The 19,024-nt window shown below is 40.8% G+C and overlaps 1 protein-coding gene across 1 annotated transcript in view; it reads left to right on the top strand.

Annotated features, from left to right (window-relative positions):
- PSD3 (pleckstrin and Sec7 domain containing 3) overlaps positions 1 to 19,024 on the top strand; it is a 185,564-nt gene that overhangs the window by 67,437 nt on the left and 99,103 nt on the right. The window contains exons 5-9 of the mRNA XM_070935477.1: positions 130 to 342; positions 445 to 525; positions 3,803 to 3,915; positions 6,443 to 6,501; positions 14,388 to 14,477. Of these exons, the coding sequence (XP_070791578.1) occupies positions 130 to 342; positions 445 to 525; positions 3,803 to 3,915; positions 6,443 to 6,501; positions 14,388 to 14,477 (556 nt within the window). The remainder of the gene's footprint in view (positions 1 to 129; positions 343 to 444; positions 526 to 3,802; positions 3,916 to 6,442; positions 6,502 to 14,387; positions 14,478 to 19,024) is intronic.

Raw genomic sequence — 19,024 nt, 5'->3', positions numbered from 1 at the left:
AATTTGTGCATAGAATGTAATAAAAGTTTTCTAATCATCTGTTATTTGTTTGTCGCCATAAATGACTTGCGCTTAATTTTTTCCCCCCTACTCTTGTTCCTCCTGTTAATATTCTTTCCTGTTTCATAGCAATGCAAGACTGGAATGTACTACATCGTTAGATGCCACAGGGGATATGGGCAGTCATGATATTCTGGAAAAAGAGGGACATGAAAACCTGAGCCATGACTTCATCAATGGTACGACCAGTGGCAATGTGGAGGCTGCGCGGAGGCTGGCAAAGCGCCTCTATCATCTGGATAGATTCAAACGATCAGATGTGGCAAAGCATTTGGGGAAAAAGTATGTTCCAATTTTCTGCCTTGAATCTTTTAGAATGTTATGAATACGTCTGAGTTTCATTTCCTAATAATCTGATCTATGCTTTTTCTTTTTCTGTTGAAGCAACGAGTTTAGTAAGCTTGTAGCTGAAGAATACCTCAAGTTCTTTGATTTCACGGACATGTCTTTGGATTACTCTCTCAGGTAAGAAGCCATCTTCCCCATGAATTTTCATGTATCATTTCTCATCCAACGAAAATGCTATACTTGAGTTATGTGTGTCTAGATCCATGATGGCGAAGCTATAGCACACGTGCCAGAGGTGGCACGCAGGGCCCTCTCTGTGGGCACGCGCACTGTCGCCAGCTGGTCTTCAGGTTTCTGATGCGCTGGCCAGCTGGTCTTCGTGAGTGCTGGAGTGCTGGAAAATGGCCTGAAAAATGGCCAAAAAACAGGTCGTTTTGGGGCCGTTTTCAGGCTATTTTTCAGGCTGTTTTCAAGCTGTTTTTTGGGCCAAAAAATGGTCTGAAAATGGGCTAAAAACAGTTTTTTTAAGGCCATTTTCAGGCTGTTTTTGACCTGAAAAACGGCCCTGAAAATGCCCAAAAAACAGGCATATGTGCACCGACCAACTGGTCTTCAGGTTACCGGTGCTCCGGCGCATACACATGCATGCACGCATGTTCCGGTTTGGGCACTTGGTTCCGAAAAGATTTGCCATCACTGGTCTAGATGCTGTACCATGGGCTAAACTTGTGCCAACATCCACTTCATTTACATACATTTAACCCAGGGGTGGGTTCTACTTACCTTTACTACCGGTTCGCAACGGGATCACGCGCTCACTGAGCTTCTGTGCATGTGCAGATCGCCTATGACAACATCGGGGACGGTGGGCAAAGCCTCCCGCCGGTTTTACTACCGGTTCTTGCGAACTGGTCCAACCATCTCTCTCCCTCCCTCCCTCCCTCCCTCTCTCTCTCTCTCTCTCTCTCTCTCTCTCTCTCTCTCTCTCCCTCTCCCCCCCTTTACAAACATACACATACCCACATATACATACAGACATACTCTCTCTCTCTCTCTCTCTCTCTCTCTCTCTCTCTCTCTGTGTGTGTGTGTATGCATGCATGCATGCATGCATGCATACATATATACATACATACATACATACACATATATACATCAAACATACCTTTCCAGATAAAGTTTTTTAAAAATGTTCATTTTATTTATTTACTTCAGTGTTTCCTATCCATGGCAACTTTAAGTTGTGCTGACTTCAACTCCCAGGATTGCTTGGGAGTTGACCTCCACATATCTTAAAGTTGCCAATGTTGGGAAACACTGATTTATTCATTTATCAAATATGTACTATATAGCCACCTAGCTCAATATATGGCTCTGGTTGGCTCTCAAACAGTTGAAAACAGCAAAATGGTACAACAATTTAAAACAATAAAAAGTATATAAAACTATAAAAATCATAAAATTCATTGCCAACGTGAGAAGTATTTGGAATCATTTCTGGTAAAAACTCAACGTACTGAGCTAATTCAGATTTCTGTGTAGAGTACTAGTTTTATTGCCTAACTTGAGCAATAATGATCCATCTGACAGTCTCATGGACTGAATTGTATTTTGGGAGGCATCAGAGGAAATTGTTCTTATTAACCTTTCCGATGAAGGATTCTATGGATAATTCAATGCCTGTATCCCATTAAAAGTCTGCAATCAAGTGGTCTATGATTTTTTTAGTATTACTTTGATTCAAAATGAATTCTAGACTATAAAGAGATATGTTTCTTCTTCTCCTCCATCCATTTTCTGAATTATTTATTTTAACTGCTTGCAACTGTCCAGGCAGGAATATTTGTCATCTCCTGTTACTAGATCATTCCAACTGGAGATTCCAAAAATTATAGGAGAGACCTTCAATATACAATGCACCTGTTTTACCACAAAGCTCTATTTTCTCTTGTTACATCCAGAGAGAAATGAATGTGACATGGGCTTTGGAAAGTAGCCATCAGAGTTCAATTGGAGTAGGATTTGGTCAGATGTGGTCCTGCCTCTGCATGTGCCTGCTTTAAAATAGCCACAAATTAGGATGGACCTTCTGTGCAATTCATTTGTAGTTGGAAATGCACGGCACAGCTTCATCAAAAGAAGCTTGTTTATTTATTTTAAATGGTTTTGTAAAAAAAAAAAAAGTTGATTGTGCAGTTGTATGAGGTAGTGGAAGGAGAAAGAACAAGAAGTAACAGCAGGGCTCTGAATGAGATATAAGGAAGTTAGAAGAGAAAGATGAAAAGTGATGACAGCTGCATCATTTTTTTTTAAAAAAAAACACAAGATTGCTGTAGGTTGATAGACTTGAAGGCATGCTTTTTTGCAGGATGCACGCTCTCTGCTGGAAGACATGATTAAAGTAAGCCCAGCGCCTAAATAATCATCAACACAGAGATTTCATGTAATCATGTTTAAGAAAATAGCTAATCCTCTCCCTTTCCTTGTTGTTTTCCCACAGTTCTTTCGTCCCAGGAATTATAGCAAAGGTTGCTATATGTTTGCTATACCTACAGATATTTCTAGCAAGTATTTGCTAGCATAAACCAGTTATCTATTTTATAGATAGGCAGTAGATTTTTAAGCGTCTTAAAATATACACCTCAGCTTTCTTTTCAAGTAAGATTAGTAGCTAACTAGTAGTAGTGACTAAGCACTAGTAATAATAATACTCTTTTTATTTATAGTATGTTTATAAAAAATGCAGTATAGTGCAGTGGTGAAATGTAAAATTTGTTACTACCGGTTCTATGGGCGTGGTTTGGGGGGGTTAATGTGACTGGGTGGGTGTGGCCAACTTTTTTTTTTTTTAAACTTTACTTTTAAAAGCATTTTTTCTACAACCTCTTCGGCTGAAGAGGTTGTAGAAAAAATGCTTTTAAAAGGCTCTGATGATCCCAGCTGAGCTGCGCGATCATCAGAGGCTTTTTTTAAAAAACTTTTAAAAGCATTTTTTTTTGACCGAAGAAAAAATGCTTTTAAAAGTAAAAAAAAAAAAAGCCTCTGATGATCACGTGGCTCAGTTGGGCATGGGGGTTTTTTTTTGCTACCGCCATTGCTACCGGATTTGGGCGATCCGGTCCAAACCGGGAGCATTTCACCCCTGGTATAGTCTGACTGTTTCCACTCCCACCCCCCAAAGTTAGACCAGCACAGACTTTAACATAATTTTACAAAACAGTAAAAACTGAGCTGTTCCATACAGTCTTTGATACTTAAGGCAACTGTGCTTGTGTTGATGGCATCGGTAGTTATATAATACAGTGGTTTTTATTGTAGCACACACAGTGATAACTGCAACAATATCCACATGGGATGCATGCTTCATTCAAGCTATCTTCAATTCTGAAAAAGTTATCTTTAATTTATAACCTTAATATATTTGACATCCCCCCCCCTTTACATTTCTTTTTAGGACATTTTTTAAAGCCTTTTCCCTCATCGGAGAAACTCAGGAAAGAGAGAGAGTTCTAATTCATTTCTCCAGCAGGTACCACCAATGCAACCCCACTGCTATTTCCACACAAGGTAACCATCCTTTCGCAGTTTTAAGATACGCTGGTCTTATTGTCACTTTTATTCAGGCAGACTTCATAATGGCTATTTTAATACTATAATCGCACTAGACCACCCCAGAAACCCAAGACAAACCATCCCCAACCCAGCATGTCTATAAACCCAAACTAGCTGAGTGAAAATGCAGTCCAGTCAGTTATAAAATATTTATGGCCATCGTTTGTTTTTGGAATTGGGTATTCACTGAGTTTGTTGCTGAACCACTAGAATCCTTTTCAAGTATTTGCATAAACAATATCTTTCATCGAGGCCGCCTATTATTTATTGCCCGATTAAGGAGGCTGGCATGATGGGTGGGAATCCCTATTATGATCTACTTGTAAGGTTTTCCTCCTTGTATAGCTTGAATTATACCAATCTACCCAAAGACTTCGGAGGCTACACTGAATCAATTCAGCAAAACAGATCTTGTTTTCTTTTTTCTTCTGCTTTATTCAAAGCAAACATGTATGCACACACATGCATACATTGCTGTGAACATTTTATAATTTGAAATTGACTTTGTAGAAGGCTTATTAAGATAAGAGGAAAAACATAGGCCATCCCAAAGGTACTTTTTCAAAAGGCAACTGAGCTTTCTTTTGTTTTTCCTTGAAGGCGTTTCACTTCTCATCTAAGAAGCTTCTGCAGTTCTGACTGAGTTCTGACTGAAGAAGCTTCTTGGATGAGAAGCAAAATGTCTTTAAGGAAAAACAAAGAAAGTCCAGTTGCCTTTTGAAAAAGCACCTTTGGGACAAGCATGGCCTGGATGACTGAGAATCTCGATTGACAAAATCGGAGACCATGAAAGATTGTAATCAAGTACATAGAGGGGTGGGCTTCAAAAATTTTAGCAAGGGGTTCTGTGCCTGGTTGCTGGGTGGGCGTGGCCATGGTGGGCATGGCCTAGCCGGTCTTCTGCACCACGGTGGGGGGGGGGAAGCATTTTTGTCCTCCCCGGGCTCCAGAGGTTTTCCTTGAGCTTCCGGGAGGGTGAAAATGGCCTCTCCAGGCTCCGGAGACCCTCTGGAGGCCGGAAATAGGCCCGTTTCTGGCTTTCCCAAACTTCCGGTAGGCCCATTTTTCCCCCTCCGCAAGCCTCTGTGTGCGCCCTGCACTTACCTGCATCCCAAATGGGCTGCGTGGGGATCCCAGGGAGGGGAGGGGTGGGTTGGTCAGGGCCAGCCAGGAGTGGGATTTGGGGATTCTCTGAACTGCACAGAATCTTAGCTACAGGTTCTCCAGAATCCCTGTGAACCCCAACAGCCCACCCCTGAGTACACATATATAAAGTCCACTCAAGCTTGTAGCTTCATGGACACAACACACTTTGTGGAAGCAGCAAAGGAGAACAGGGAAGATGTTCTGAGACAAGTTCCTGACAAAAGTGTCTAATATGGAGGCTGCATCAAAGGGTCCGATATGACAAAAGCAGTCTTATACTATCCGGTGCAAACTCTGCACATTTTCTTCATGTCTCATGACATTGTGCCACGATGGCAAGATGCTGCATTTGTCATTTTAATGAAAGCTTTGGAGCTAAATTCAGCTGGAGACTAAACTGGTCTCACAGGAAATGGGTTTCAATTAAACGGAGCCTGGCTAAATCTGCTGGTTTAACTGGAGTGCAATTCCAATTGCAAAAAGTAAAACAGAATCAAGATCAGATTCTGCAGCTGAGCTACTGCAAGATATAAACACCTACCGTATTTTTCAGAGTATAAGACGCACTTTTTTCCCTCCTAAAAGAGGCTGAAAATTTGGGTGTGTTTTATAGTCCGAATGTAGCTTTTTTGAAGCTTTTTTTCAGCCCTAATGAGGCACTAGCAAGTGAAGCGATCTCTGTGCTTTTCCTCCGACTCTCAGCTGTGCTTTAGAAGGTTTTTTAAGTGAAGCGATCTTCCGTGCTTTGCCTGCTCCCTCTGACTCTCAGCTGTGAAGCTTTTTTTCAGCCTTAAGAGACACTAGCAAGTGAAGCGATCTCCATGGTTTGCCTGCTTTTCTCATTGCTTCTCTCTCCAAAGATCAGCTGTGCTTTAGAAGCTGTTTTTTATCCCCAAGCAGGGGATAAAAACCAGCAAACTAATGTGCTGAAGCTGACCAGACTAAGGACGCTAGCCAGATGAATACCTGGTAGGCAGATTTCCCTCCTCCCCCAATTTTCCTCCCCAAAAACTAAGGTGCGTCTTATACTCCGAAAAATACGGTATGTGGTGGATCTTCAAAACATGGCTTATGGTGGTTCTCCAGTGACAAACCAAATCAGGCTGGTCTCCTCTCTCTACCAGTGATTTAATTTCATGAGATATCTCTTTCTTGATTAATGTCATGTATTTCTTTATAAGGAAACTGCTTTGGAGAGTGTTAATTAGGCTGCAGGGGGTTCCAGCTTAATTGGCATCATTCTTTTATAAACAGACGGGAAAAGTGGGAAGTGTGATTTTCTTTTTTCCTGTGTGGTTTTCTATTTGTCATGCTTTGGGTGTTTTTAATCCTACAGATGGAGTCCATTGCCTCACATGTGCAATAATGCTGCTTAACACTGACCTTCACGGCCATGTGAGTATTCTGCAAACTTAGCACCGCTCCTCAAAACTATCGGACAGTCTTCTGATGCACATCTGTGGTTTCTGTTCTCAGTGGGCCCAGACATTGCATTCCAGGCTTGGTTTATAATAGCTTCAAAGAGTTGTGAAGTCATCTATACAGAGGCAGAAAGTAGCTGTGAGGATTGTAAAAAAGGCAAGCATTTGTAGTTCAGAATGCACTGAATAAGAGAGAAACAAGTTACGAGGCCAAATAGCCTGTAAAAAGTGCACTTGGCAAAGATGAAACAAAACCATTTGGCAAAGGCAGGGAAACATTTGAATGTCCCTCCACATAATGGATTGCAGAAACTCCAGAAAACTGCACAGCAAAAACTTTGGGATTGGGTCTCCTTGATTACCTGATTTCCTTAATTTGGTTTGTGCTGGTCAGCAACTTGCAACTCCTGTTCATACTTGTGAATTACCTCTGGCAGGTCCTGGAAGGGATGGAGGCAGTGTATTCATCCTGGCCCTACTTGATTTCTCAGTGGCTCTTGATATTGCTAATCAGGTAACCTGAACTGATTGAGTGGGGAAGCCCCATTTTACCACCAAGGCTGGTTTCAGCTGGTTTGGTAAGAGGGGAAAAATGAGGTGCCAGGGGACTTGACTCTCTCCATGCTCCTTTTTAACATCTACATGAAACCAATGAGTGAGGACATGAGTCAGCAGGGAATTAAATACCATAAGTATGGTGGTAATAAAGGTACATCTCTACCCTGGGCTGCTCAAACTGTCAAGGTACTTTCCCAACACCTAAACACCATGTGGGTCTGGATGGGGAAGAATCAACTTCAGTTCAATCCCACCAAGACTGGGCTGGCTGTTGATTTTAACATCCCCAGTATCTGGTGATTTGATATCTTTAACTTTGGTTTGGATGACACTCATTCAAGAGCCTAGATAGCTCAACAGACTAAGCATTGTAATTTAACACCAGCTGTCTGCAATTAAAGTAAGATCGAATCTCTTCTGATGTACTTATGGAAACATCCACAGTATACCCCTTTTAGAATTTCTCCAAATCAAAGAGTATAAATTGTTTCTGGATATGTTAATTACCCTTTAAAATTAAAATCGCACTAATTTTAGAAAATTAGAGAAAAACCAATGAGACAATGAATCAGATTATAAAGAGAAACTTTTATAGAGCCTTGGTAGGACAGTGGTCTAAAGCACCCTGTTATTAAGACCAGCTGCCTGCAATTACTGCAGGTTTGAATCTCACCAGGCTCAAGGTTGACTCAGCCTTCCATCCTTTCTAAGGTAGGTAAATTGAGGACCCAGTTTGTGGGGGCAATAAGCTGACTTTGTATAAAAATATACAAAAGTATGAAGGCTATTGCTTGAGGCACTGTAAGCCGCCCTGAGTCTCCGGAGAAGGGCGGCATATAAATCAAATTAAAAAATAAATAAAATAAAATTCAGAATTGGTATGCAGTCTGGGAATTCCCTTGGACTCTTGGGCCCTGATCAAAGGGCAAGTGGCAGCCATGGCCAGGAAGACCTTTGCACAAATAGCAATAGCACTTAGACTCACTGTATATACTGCTTCACAATGCTTTCCAGCCCTCTCTAAGCAGTTTTACAGAGTCAGCATATTGCCCCCAACAATCTGGGTCCTCATTTTACCGACCTCAGAAGGATGGGAGGCTGAGTCAACCTTGAGCCTGGTAAGATTCAAACTGCCAAATTTCAGGCAGCTGGCAGTCAGCAGAAATAGCCTGCAGTACTGCATTCTAACCACTGCACCACCACAGCTCTTGCATCAGTTGTGCCCTTTCTTAGATCAGGAGGAACTGCTCATGGTTACTTATGCCTTAGTCACCTTCTGGTTGAGTTGTTGCAATCCACACTATAAGGAGGCTGCCCTTAACAGGCATTCAGAAGCTGCAACTGGTTCATAATGCAGCAACACGGTTAGTGGTGGGTGCACCTTAACATGCCCCTGTAATATTTGTGCAGAGTGAGCTGCACTGGCTCTCAATAGTCTCCTGGGTGCAGTACAGTTCATATCCCAGTGGTGTTAAAACCATATATTGCATGAGGTCAGGTTAACTGTAGGACTATCTATCTCCAATGGTTTCTACTTGTCCTACTAAATCTGGCAGGGTGGGCATGCTGTGTGCCCCAATGCTGATGCAACATCACTGGTGGGACTTAAAAATCACACCTTTTCTGTCACGATGACTGGCCTTCAGGAAGATGAATATGAGAGGTCCTTGGTGCTTTCTGAGCTTGGTTGTTTTCTTGCAGATGTTTCATTACTCAAACTAGGTGACATCATAAGTATTGGTAGGGAGCGGGATTTGCTCTCATTTTATATTCTAAAATTGGTAAAGAATTGGCTTTTCTCCCAAGACCTAGAGCCAAGATGTTAACAGAGCTGGCCCAGAATGGTTGGTAGAGGGATGTATTTTTTATGAAGACCTCAACATACCTTATTTTTCGGAGTATAAGTCGCACCTTTTCCCCTCTAAAAGAGGCTGAAAATTTGGATGCGTCTTATACTCCGAATGTAGCTTTTTCAAAACTTTTTTTCAGCCCTAACGAGGTGCTAGTGAGTGAAGCGCGATCTTCCCAGCTTTGCCTACTCCCTTAACTCTCCGCTGTGCTTTAACGAAGTGTTAGTGAATGAAGGATCTCCATGCTTTGCTCCGATTCTCAGCTGTTCTTTAGAAGCTATTTTTCAGCCCTAACTAGGCGCTAGCCGAGTGAAGCGATCTCCCTGTGCTTTGCCTGCTTTTCTCATTTCTGCTTCCCCTCAGCTGTGCCTTAGAAACTGTTTTTTATCCCCAAGCAGGGGATTAAAAACCCAGCAAACTAATGTGCTAAAGCTGACCAGACTAAGGCCGCTAGTCAGATGAATACCTGATAGGCAGTTTTTTTCCCATTTTCCTCCCCAAAAACTAAGCTGCGTCTAATACTCTGGGGCGTCTTATACTCTGAAAAATACGGTAGTTTATTTTGTTCTATGGCAGGGTTGTCCAATCTTGGCAACTTTAAGACTTGTGAATGTCAACTTCCAAAATTCTGGGAGTTGAAGTTCACAAGTCTTAAAGTTGCCAAGGTTGGACGCTCCTGTTCTATGGTATTATGTTTATATTTTGTACACTGTATACTTACGTTTTGTAGTTCCTTTTATTAGATGGGCAGCTATATAAATATGTTTAATAGCTGAATGTGTTTCATTCCTGCTAGCCACTTTTTCTTCAGATTCCAAATGCAGGACTCTCACAGACATCAAGAGACACTATATATAGATGGCAATTTTTCAAAGATTTGTAGAGCTGTAGAGCTATTTGTGTCCAAGGAACAAATGGTCATGTTTTTCCCCTAGTTTGCTGAATGTTCTGTTAAAATAGTTGTATATAGTGCTTTTAGCTATACCCTGGAAAACTTGTGAGGAATTTATAGAAACAAGATTTGCATTGCTACACAGATGTTCCAAAGTCCTATTATGATATTTTCTTGATACCTCTCGGATGCTTATCCCTCCCCATCTTCTAACGGTTTTTGAAGATCATTTTCAAAAGCATCTGTTGTCTGTTATCTTAAAACAGTGTTTTAAGAAAACTGCATTTCTCTACCGTTAAAATCGGGACATTCAGGACTATTCAGAAAACTCAGAGAAAATCCAAATGAAGAAATATCCCCTCCATACATTTTTTTCAGCAAATTGAAGGTTTATTTTTGTGTGTGTGAATAAGGTCATATTTATAGTTTCATTTGTGTCTGTCTTCCAATTTTAAAGGCCTTCTAAGACTGAATTTTGTACTAAACAGTTTAACTGAAGATTGCATATTGATCTACCCCTTGAATTATTTCATATACCCAATGTCATAATAACAGTTGCTCTTAGCACAACTGGCTTGTCAATTCTATGCTTCAGTAGTAATCGCTGAATACCAGGGCCTACAAGCACTTTATGATATTGATTGCTGAATGTCCTATTCACACTTCCCTTTTCAGGTTGCTTGGGCAAGATCTCAGTTTCGCCGAGCACAATATATATGGATTCACAGTTGGCAACTGCACTCAAGAGCTGTTGACCGTTATCAGTTTTCTGTATTCCGTATAATTTCAGCATTCCTGTAGCTACTTGTATTATGATGCCTTGCATGCTTTGGTGAACCAGTTTCCCTATTTTTACAAACCAGTTGAGTGATGCTAAATGGGAGAGAGCTGAGATGTACCAGCTACAGTCCAGTATGGTTCACAGTTTCATAACCACTCTCTTGAAATTACAAGTTCTTACGTAGTCTTTAAAAAGAAAATCCCTTTTCCATTTTGGTGGTGTCCCTCTTGGACAGGGTTTGAAATTTACTATAGCAGTAGCAATAACACTTAGAGTTATATACTGCTTCATAGTGCTTTACAGCCCTCTGTAAGTGGTTTACATATTGTCCCTAACAATCTGGGACCTCATTTTACACACCTCGGAAGGATGGAAGGCTGAGTCAATCTTGAGCCTGGTGAAATTTAAACTGCCAAATTTCAGGCAGCCGGTAGGCAGCAGAAGTAGCTGCAGTACTGCATTTTAACCACTGTGTCACTGCACTACTAAAATGAAATGGATGGGTTTTTTTTCTCCTCCCATTGCAATGTTCCCTCTGCATGGTTTAACCTCTATTAGTTCTGGATCGGTACTGTCATCACTCTACAGGCCAATGAGCAGTCTTTTTTTTTTTTCATTAGGAAAAAGAAGCTTGGTGGATAGATTGATTTGTGAGTAGAAATTTTTACCAAGTTGCATTTTTGGTCAGTGTTAGACTTATGACTGAAATTGGGACCGGAATATTCATTGTAAGTTTTTGTGGTCATAAATCATGCTGGATCCAATTTTATGACCATTTTTATGATGGTTGTTAAGTAGATCACTGTGGTTGTTAAAATGAATCTGCAGTCATTAGGTGAATGCTGCGATAGTAAACTGAGCAAAAGAATCACAAATTATAATCATAGGACTACAGGATACTGCAGTATTGAAGTATTTCTAGCAGGACTACCAGATTCTGTAACAGCTTTGTTCTCTATGTTACCCGTCTAGTAAACTCGAAAGATTCATTTTTCTCACCATGTACATGTATACATCTGGACTAGACTGTGTTGTTTCTCTGTGTTATATACTATATGTGGGTATATGCATAATTTTGTGTTTGCTTACTCTGTCTGTCTGTCTGTCTGTCTGTCTGTCTGTCTGTCTGTCTGTCTGTCTGTCTGTCTATCCATCCATCTATCTATCTATCTATCTATCTATCTATCTATCTATCTATCTTCTATCTATCTATCTATCTATCTATCTATCTATCTATCTAGTCATGTTTATGTAGTGTATATTGGAGGTGGTGACATTTTGAGAGCTGTATGCAACAGAATTTCATTTTAATGTATACCAATTAGTGTACATTCAAAGTGGCAATAAAAGTTATTCTATTCCTAACCCATTGTAAATGCAAGCTGGTTGCCAAGCGCCCAAATCAGGGGTGAAATTCCACCGGTTCTATCTGATTCAGGCGAACCGGTAGCTGCAGCTGCGGGAGGCTCCGCCCACCCGCACGGACGTCAAGATGTTGCTTTTTTGTGACATTTTAAGCCTCTGCGCATGCACAGAAGGCTTTGCGCATGCATGGACAACGGCGTGCGCACATTTGCAAATTGTTGGGAAGGTAAGTGAATTTCACCCCTGGCCCAAATTGCGATTGTGTGACAATGAGGCTGTTGCAAAGATTATAAATGCTTCCTTCAGACTTCTTTTAACATTATTGTACCTTGGAACAGTCATTAAATGAATGGTCATAATTTGAGGACCACCTGTTATTAGTAACCCATGGACAAAAGGGTATATGCATAATATTCTCTCAGATTCTGTTGCTTTCTCTGCACAAGTGCTTGCTCCAGGGCTCAGTGGCTAAGATGCTGAGCTTGTCAATCAAAAGGTCAGCAGTTCAGCGGTTTGAATCCCTAGTGCCAAGTAACAGGATGAGCTCCCAATACTTGTCCCAGCTTCTGCCAACCTAGCAGTTCGAAAACACGTAAAAAATGCAAGTAGAAAAATAGGGACCACCTTTGGTGGGAAGGTAACAGTGTTCTGTGCACCTTTGGCGTTTAGTCATGCCGGCCACATGACCACGGAGATGTCTTCAGACAGCATTGTCTCTTCGGCTTTGAAACGGAGATGAGCACCGCCCCCTAGAGTTGGGAACGACTAGCATATTTTTATTTTATATCTATTTTATTTGCTCAGTGTTGAATGTTATATGACTATAATTTGAAGGTGCTTCAGACATGAATAAAGAAGGGATTTGAGTGATGGGAGTATATCTCTAGACAAATTTCTTGGTTTCTACTTTAATCAAAATTTGGAATTGGCTTGCTGAAAGAGAAAAATAGCTAGGTTTATTTGTACAGAGGGAAAAATGACTGTTCATTCTTAGAAAAGGAGTGATTCATTCTCTCCTCTGTATCTCTTAGCTGCTACTAAAATTAATCTCCACTGTTTTTAAAGACAGGAATGGGAAAAATAAAAATGATCCTTTTGGGGTATTCCACCCCCCCCTCTTTAAAAAAAGAGAAATTCTGGGTTTGGCTGGAGAGATTATTTTAAACCCACAACTTTCTGTGCAGTTTATCACCTTCAGGCTGTTGCTTTGACAAAATGATTTCCATTTTGTGGCAACACCCTAATATTTTGGGAATGCAAACCAATTTCTTAAAGCACGTTGAGAATCTTGACTAAAAAGTCTGTATGATTGCCATTATCCTTGTTGGAGAGTTTACTCACTGTTTCCTCTCTCCTCTATGTTATTGACTGATTATGTGCTATCCAAACTCTTAGCAACTACAGGTAGTCCTCGACTTATGACAGGTAGCTAACAGCAATAGACATAGCCAGGGTTACTTAGGACTTAGTTCTGAAGTTCCAATGGCTGCCCCCCCCCATGGTCATGTGACTGCATATCGGTCATTCAGGAACTGGTCCACATTGATTTCTGTTTGCAGCATCCCACGGTCACGTGACTGTGTTTACGATATTTTTGCCCAAATCTGACATTTACTTCTGGTTTTCAGCAAAACCATAGTGAATAATTGGTTCACTTAATGACTCCTGCAAAAAAAAAAAATGTAATAAAATCAAATTAGTCACATGTGTGCGACCTGCTTTATGTCTGTCACGACTTATGACTGTTACGGGCAAATTCCCTTACAGATGTAAGTTGAGGACTTTACCTGTACATAGATTTTCTCCCTGAGGATCTGCCCTTCACCTGGTCTTTGACCACTCCCCTTCAAGTATTGATTTGCATTTTTTAGATGGTTCGGGCAGATTTGTAAAAGAATGCTTCTAACCTTGTGTTTACAGGGACATGGTGGCTAAGACGCTGAGCTTGTCGATTGGAAGGTCGGCAGTTCAGTGGTTGGAATCCCTAGTGCCGCATAACGGGGTGAACTCCCGTTACTTGTCCCATCTTTTGCCAACCTAGCAGTTCAAAAGCACATAAAAAATACAGGTAGAAAAAATAGGGGCCACCTTTGGTGGGAAGATAACAGTGTTCCATGCACCTTTGGCATTTAGTCATGCTGACCACATGATCACAGAGACGTCTTCGGACAGCACTGAGTCTTCGGCTTTGAAACGGCTATGAGCACTGCCCCCTAAAGTTGGGAACGACTAGCACATATGTGCGAGGGAACCTTTACCTTCACCTTTAATCTTGTGTTTGGTGCTGTTCACAGTTGGGTTTTCAATTTAAGTAAAGAAATTATTTAGAAAGTTTTAATATAAGGATTTTAAAAACTATGCAATGTTCTTTTTCATTGGTTTGCATTCATATCCCCATGTCCTGTATATTTCAGAACATTGGCAAAAAGATGTCCTGTCAAGAATTCATCGCCAATCTTCAAGGAATGAATGAGGGTGCAGATTTCCCAAGAGAACTCCTGAAGGTGAGGCTCTCTTTTATTTCTTATTATTGGAATACAGTGTCAACTCTACCTTTGCTGACTAACTGGAAGAGATTGCTGTCAAACTGACTAAATTGCCTGTCATTTTCTGTTTCATGTTTTTTTTCATGATGATGTGGAGACCATAGTTTCAAAGAGCTATTTAATTCGCTAGTTCTAGAATAAAGGAATTTATAAAGGATTTTCTCTTAAAGCAAATATTCTCAAGTTCTGTGCTGAAGAAGAGTTAAAGTTGAATTCATCTACATTTTCTTGGCAGTGGTCAACCAGGAAAAGACCATAACTTGTAAGTTTTCCTGCCAGTGTTTGCCTTAAAAAAGTAAGAATGCACTATAACCGTGATGGCGAACCTATGGCATGCGTGCCACAGGTGGCACCTGGAGCCATATCGGTGGGCACGTGAGCTCAGCTCCAGTGCACATGTGTGCGCCGGCCAGCTAATTTTCGAGCCTTCTGGGCCCACTGGAAATCGGGAAACAGGCTGTTTCCGGCCTCCGGAGGTCGTCCACGGGGATGGGGAAGGCCTTTTTTGCCCTCCCCAGACTCCTAGAAAGGCTCTGGAGCCTGGGGAGAGCAAAAAACGGGCCTACCGGGCCCACCGTGCCATCGTGTGCCAAAAGCAGGGGGAGCGAGAGGGGGTTGCACACGCATGCATGGGGACCGGGGCGCATAGCATTATGGATGTGGGCACATGCGTGTGTCACACCATCCCCGCACGCTCCCCCTGCTTTTGGCACACGATGGCAAAAAGATTAGCCATCACTGCACTATAACATTCATTGATGGGGTCAGTACTGGGAGATCCCAGTGCCCAATATTATCCCTGAATCCTGACTTATTGAAAGAAAAGAAGAGCTTATGCAGCGATTGTTGAAGAGTACATAAGTGCAGCTTTTAAAATATAAAATGGAAGAGTTAATTGCATAGATTCTGAATATTTGCCTCGTATAAACTATTGACAAATACTGTTCTGGTATCACACCATACACATACATTTGGGAATGGATCATAGCTCTTTTTTCTTCCTTGGCATTGTTAACCACGAATGGAAACACGTGCAGCATTGGCTGAAGTGAAACATGCCTTTAAATGCCTCTTGTCGGGTTAAACGGGAGAAAAAGAATCAGGCTGCCTGAAGTTTTGATCCGCACTTCAGGTCCTCTGTGGAACACTGGAACCTCAAGATTGTTAAGAATTGTGCACGTGGCTCAACAATCAACAGGTATTGCATAGGCAGTTTGCTTCTCCATATGAATTGACTTGGCTGGATTGGAACAATTGTGTGCCTTCAGTGATAATTGAAGGCTAGAAACTGGCTAGGTGTTCTCTTTTTATCAGACTTCTGATAAAGCTGACTTCTCTGCTGAATATTTATGGTAATAGGTTAAAAGAGTGCTTCAGGAGAAAGGTGCCTTTGGGTTTTTATATTTGAATGGAAGATATAATTTAAGATCAAGAAATGTTATATGAACAAGTACAGCTTTTGCCCTCTTGCCTATGTACATTTCCTCAATTTGTTCCAGTACCTGATTCTGAATAATTGGTAAAGTTTGGGGCCTACGGGACTGAACATTTTCCATTACTGGTGCTAATATGAGCATTTCTTTTTCTTTGTCTGATTTGCTTGCTTAGGAAGCAAAGTGCTAATTGTTAGTGTGTTTGGTTTGCCGAGAAAGAAAAAAAATTAAATGAGATTTTGCTGTATAGAAAGCTATGGCCTAAAATTTTGTTAACATCAGCAAAAGCAGATACGTGCTGATTTTTTAAACCATCTTTTTTAATGTGCCACCTCAATAAAACAACATATATAGTAAGAATAAGAGGGTATCTTGTATGCCTTCTATGCTTGCTAGAAAATGGACTTCATTAAAATAAAATCTTATTGTTTCTGAGATTATTCTATTTACAGCCTAGAGAACAGGCTGGGAGAATAAAATGCTTGGAATTTTCCTGGAATTTTCCATGGATGATGGATGGGAAATGAATTCTACATAACTAATCTTAAAAATCTGTTACTGTAATGAACTTTTTTTAGGCTCTCCTCCTTGGAGGAATAATTTTTGCTTTATTTGCCTACTGGGAAGTCTCTGTGTCATATGCCCTTTTGTGTGATTCTGGGCATATTCCAGGAGGTATAGTTTGGTTACACAAGATGTTGGATGCTCCAACAGTGATGCCATGCAAATTAAGCAGTAATAATTTCCCCTTCTTATGTGGCAGGGTTGAATTTGATGATTTGTTGTGACAGATTACCTGCCTTTGTTGGAAACTTGAATGCACTTCTAAAAAAACTTCTGAAATCATGATTTGAAAAACCTGCTTTAGACTAGGGGTCTTTATCTTAGGCACTGAGGAAGTTCTATTGTACTTACCCTTATGAGCAGATCAATCTGCATTATACAAATGTATCCCCATAAATATATAGTACATCCTGGCCACCATGGTCTGTTTACCGATGGTAACACCAAAAGGCTAAGTTTCTCATCTCAGGGCTATAAATGTATCCTGATTCTAAAAGTACAGTGGTACTTCGGTACTTGACTGCTTCAAGACTTGACAAATTTGGTACTTGAAACATTTTGATGTAAAAATGTTGTCCCGGTATTTGGTCTTTGTTTAATACTTGACACATTGCTATAGGAAGAGAGGGACAGCTGTGGGGAACGGATAGGAAATCATCCATGCTGGGAAGGTTGCTGCAAAAGGAGGGGGACAGTTACAGAGGACAGACAGGAAGTTGGCCATGCTGGAAGATTGGTGATATAGTAAAAGGGACAGACAGTTCTTCCCTTTTCCTATCCATTCCATTCCATTCCATTCCATTCCATTCCATTCCATTCCATTATTGTGGGTTTTTCATACACGGCCTGAGGTTTCTCACATTATACCGTTTCCCCCAAAATAAGGCATCCCCTGATAATAAGCCCAATCGGGCTTTTGAGCGCATGGCAATAAAGCCAAGCACTTATTTCAGGGTTCAAAAAAATATAAGACAGGGTCTTATTGTCGGGGAAACACAGTAGTTGTTGCAAAAAAAATCCATAATCCAAATCCATAATCCAAATTCTCTTTGTTCCTCCCTCTTTTATCCTTGATGGCCACAATAGAATGGTCGATGGTCAGAATCAGATGAGTAAAGATTCAGGGAGAGAGATTGCATAGTGATCATACAGAGTATTGCTAATCTCTAGAATTCATCGTTAAAGGACTTGCTGATGGATATAAATTTTGACAGCTTGAAAAGGGAGTTAGATAGATTTCATTGAAGAGAAGACTTTTCTGCTAGTTTTGCAAGCTATCTGCTCCCTCTAGGATAAAACAGAATATGTGGTCTAAGTATTAGCAGCTGGAAGACAATGGTGGGAAAGGACTGTTGCCCTCATAACCTATTTGTAGGCTCCCAAGGAGTTGGCCATGTAGAAAGCACAGTGTGGGTTTGATACATTTTAAGTATTCATTTTAAGTATACCTAATCCAGCTGCAATGCTTTTAAATTCTCTTGAGGTATGCGTGCAAATGGTTTGCTAACAGATGTGTATTACCTCTTCTGAGAGGCATTTTTCACAAAGCTTAAGAGAAGCAAGTGCATCAATCACGATTTCCTAAAAAAAAAGGATGGGAAAGGGGCTCCAAAATTTGTGCTAGCTTTTCAATTCCTACTTTTCCCATCGATGCAGTGATTCATATTGGATTCACTTTATCATCGGACCACTAGATGGCAACGCTGCTGTGATAATGGCAGACCTTTTACTTGAACTGTGTTCATTCCTCTTGGGACCAGAAGAATCTCTGAATCGTAGTTTGTTCTGCTTTTCTCTTTGGGAGTTTTTTTACCTAGCTAGGTTATATCGAAATGAAAATATCATCTACGTTTCCTCCCCAAATTAATAACGCAAGGTTGTCCTAGTCACATTGAGAAGCTATCAACACTATAGTCATTGAGAGAAAAATGGAGGAGCCTCTTCTAAAGCTAATTAGGTATAAATGATATTTGCTATTTCAAAGCAGCTCAATAGGTTATAAGGAAATAAACATTAAACCCATATAGCTGAGCATTTTTAAACTCCCCCCCTCCGCCCCGCAATACAGTAAGGGGAAGTAAAGTTGTTGCAACTGATTATTTTCTAGCTTCTTCTTCATGTGCCATATCCATCATCGGACGTTGGCGATCATGTTGGCAATCCTATTTTTGTCAACAGCTGCATGAAAAAGTGCTGCTGAGTTTTGTCCAAGCCAGTCCCTTAGGTTTTGATGCCATTATGTTCTTCTTCTGCCTGGACCTCATTTGCCTTCAATCTTTCCCTGGAGGATTAAGTGAAGGATGCCGTATTTTTCTGGCTCTCGCACCACATGTCCAAAATATTCTAACGTTCACTTTTTAATGGCTTGGATGATTTTCCTTTGCTTTCCCAGACGGCTTATCACCTCCTCCTTTGTGATTTTGTTAACCCAGTTTACACGTAACAGCCATCTGTAAATTCACATTTCAAATGCTTCTAGTTTCTTCAAGTGATTTTCTGTCATTTTTT

The sequence above is a fragment of the Pituophis catenifer genome, unplaced genomic scaffold, assembly GCF_029215685.1.
Source record: "Pituophis catenifer annectens isolate HBS135680 unplaced genomic scaffold, rPitCat1.0.hap2 SCAF_2, whole genome shotgun sequence".
NCBI lineage: Eukaryota > Metazoa > Chordata > Lepidosauria > Squamata > Colubridae > Pituophis > Pituophis catenifer.
The sequence above is the reverse complement of the archived record's forward strand: the minus strand, read 5'-3'. Positions and strand labels throughout refer to the sequence as shown.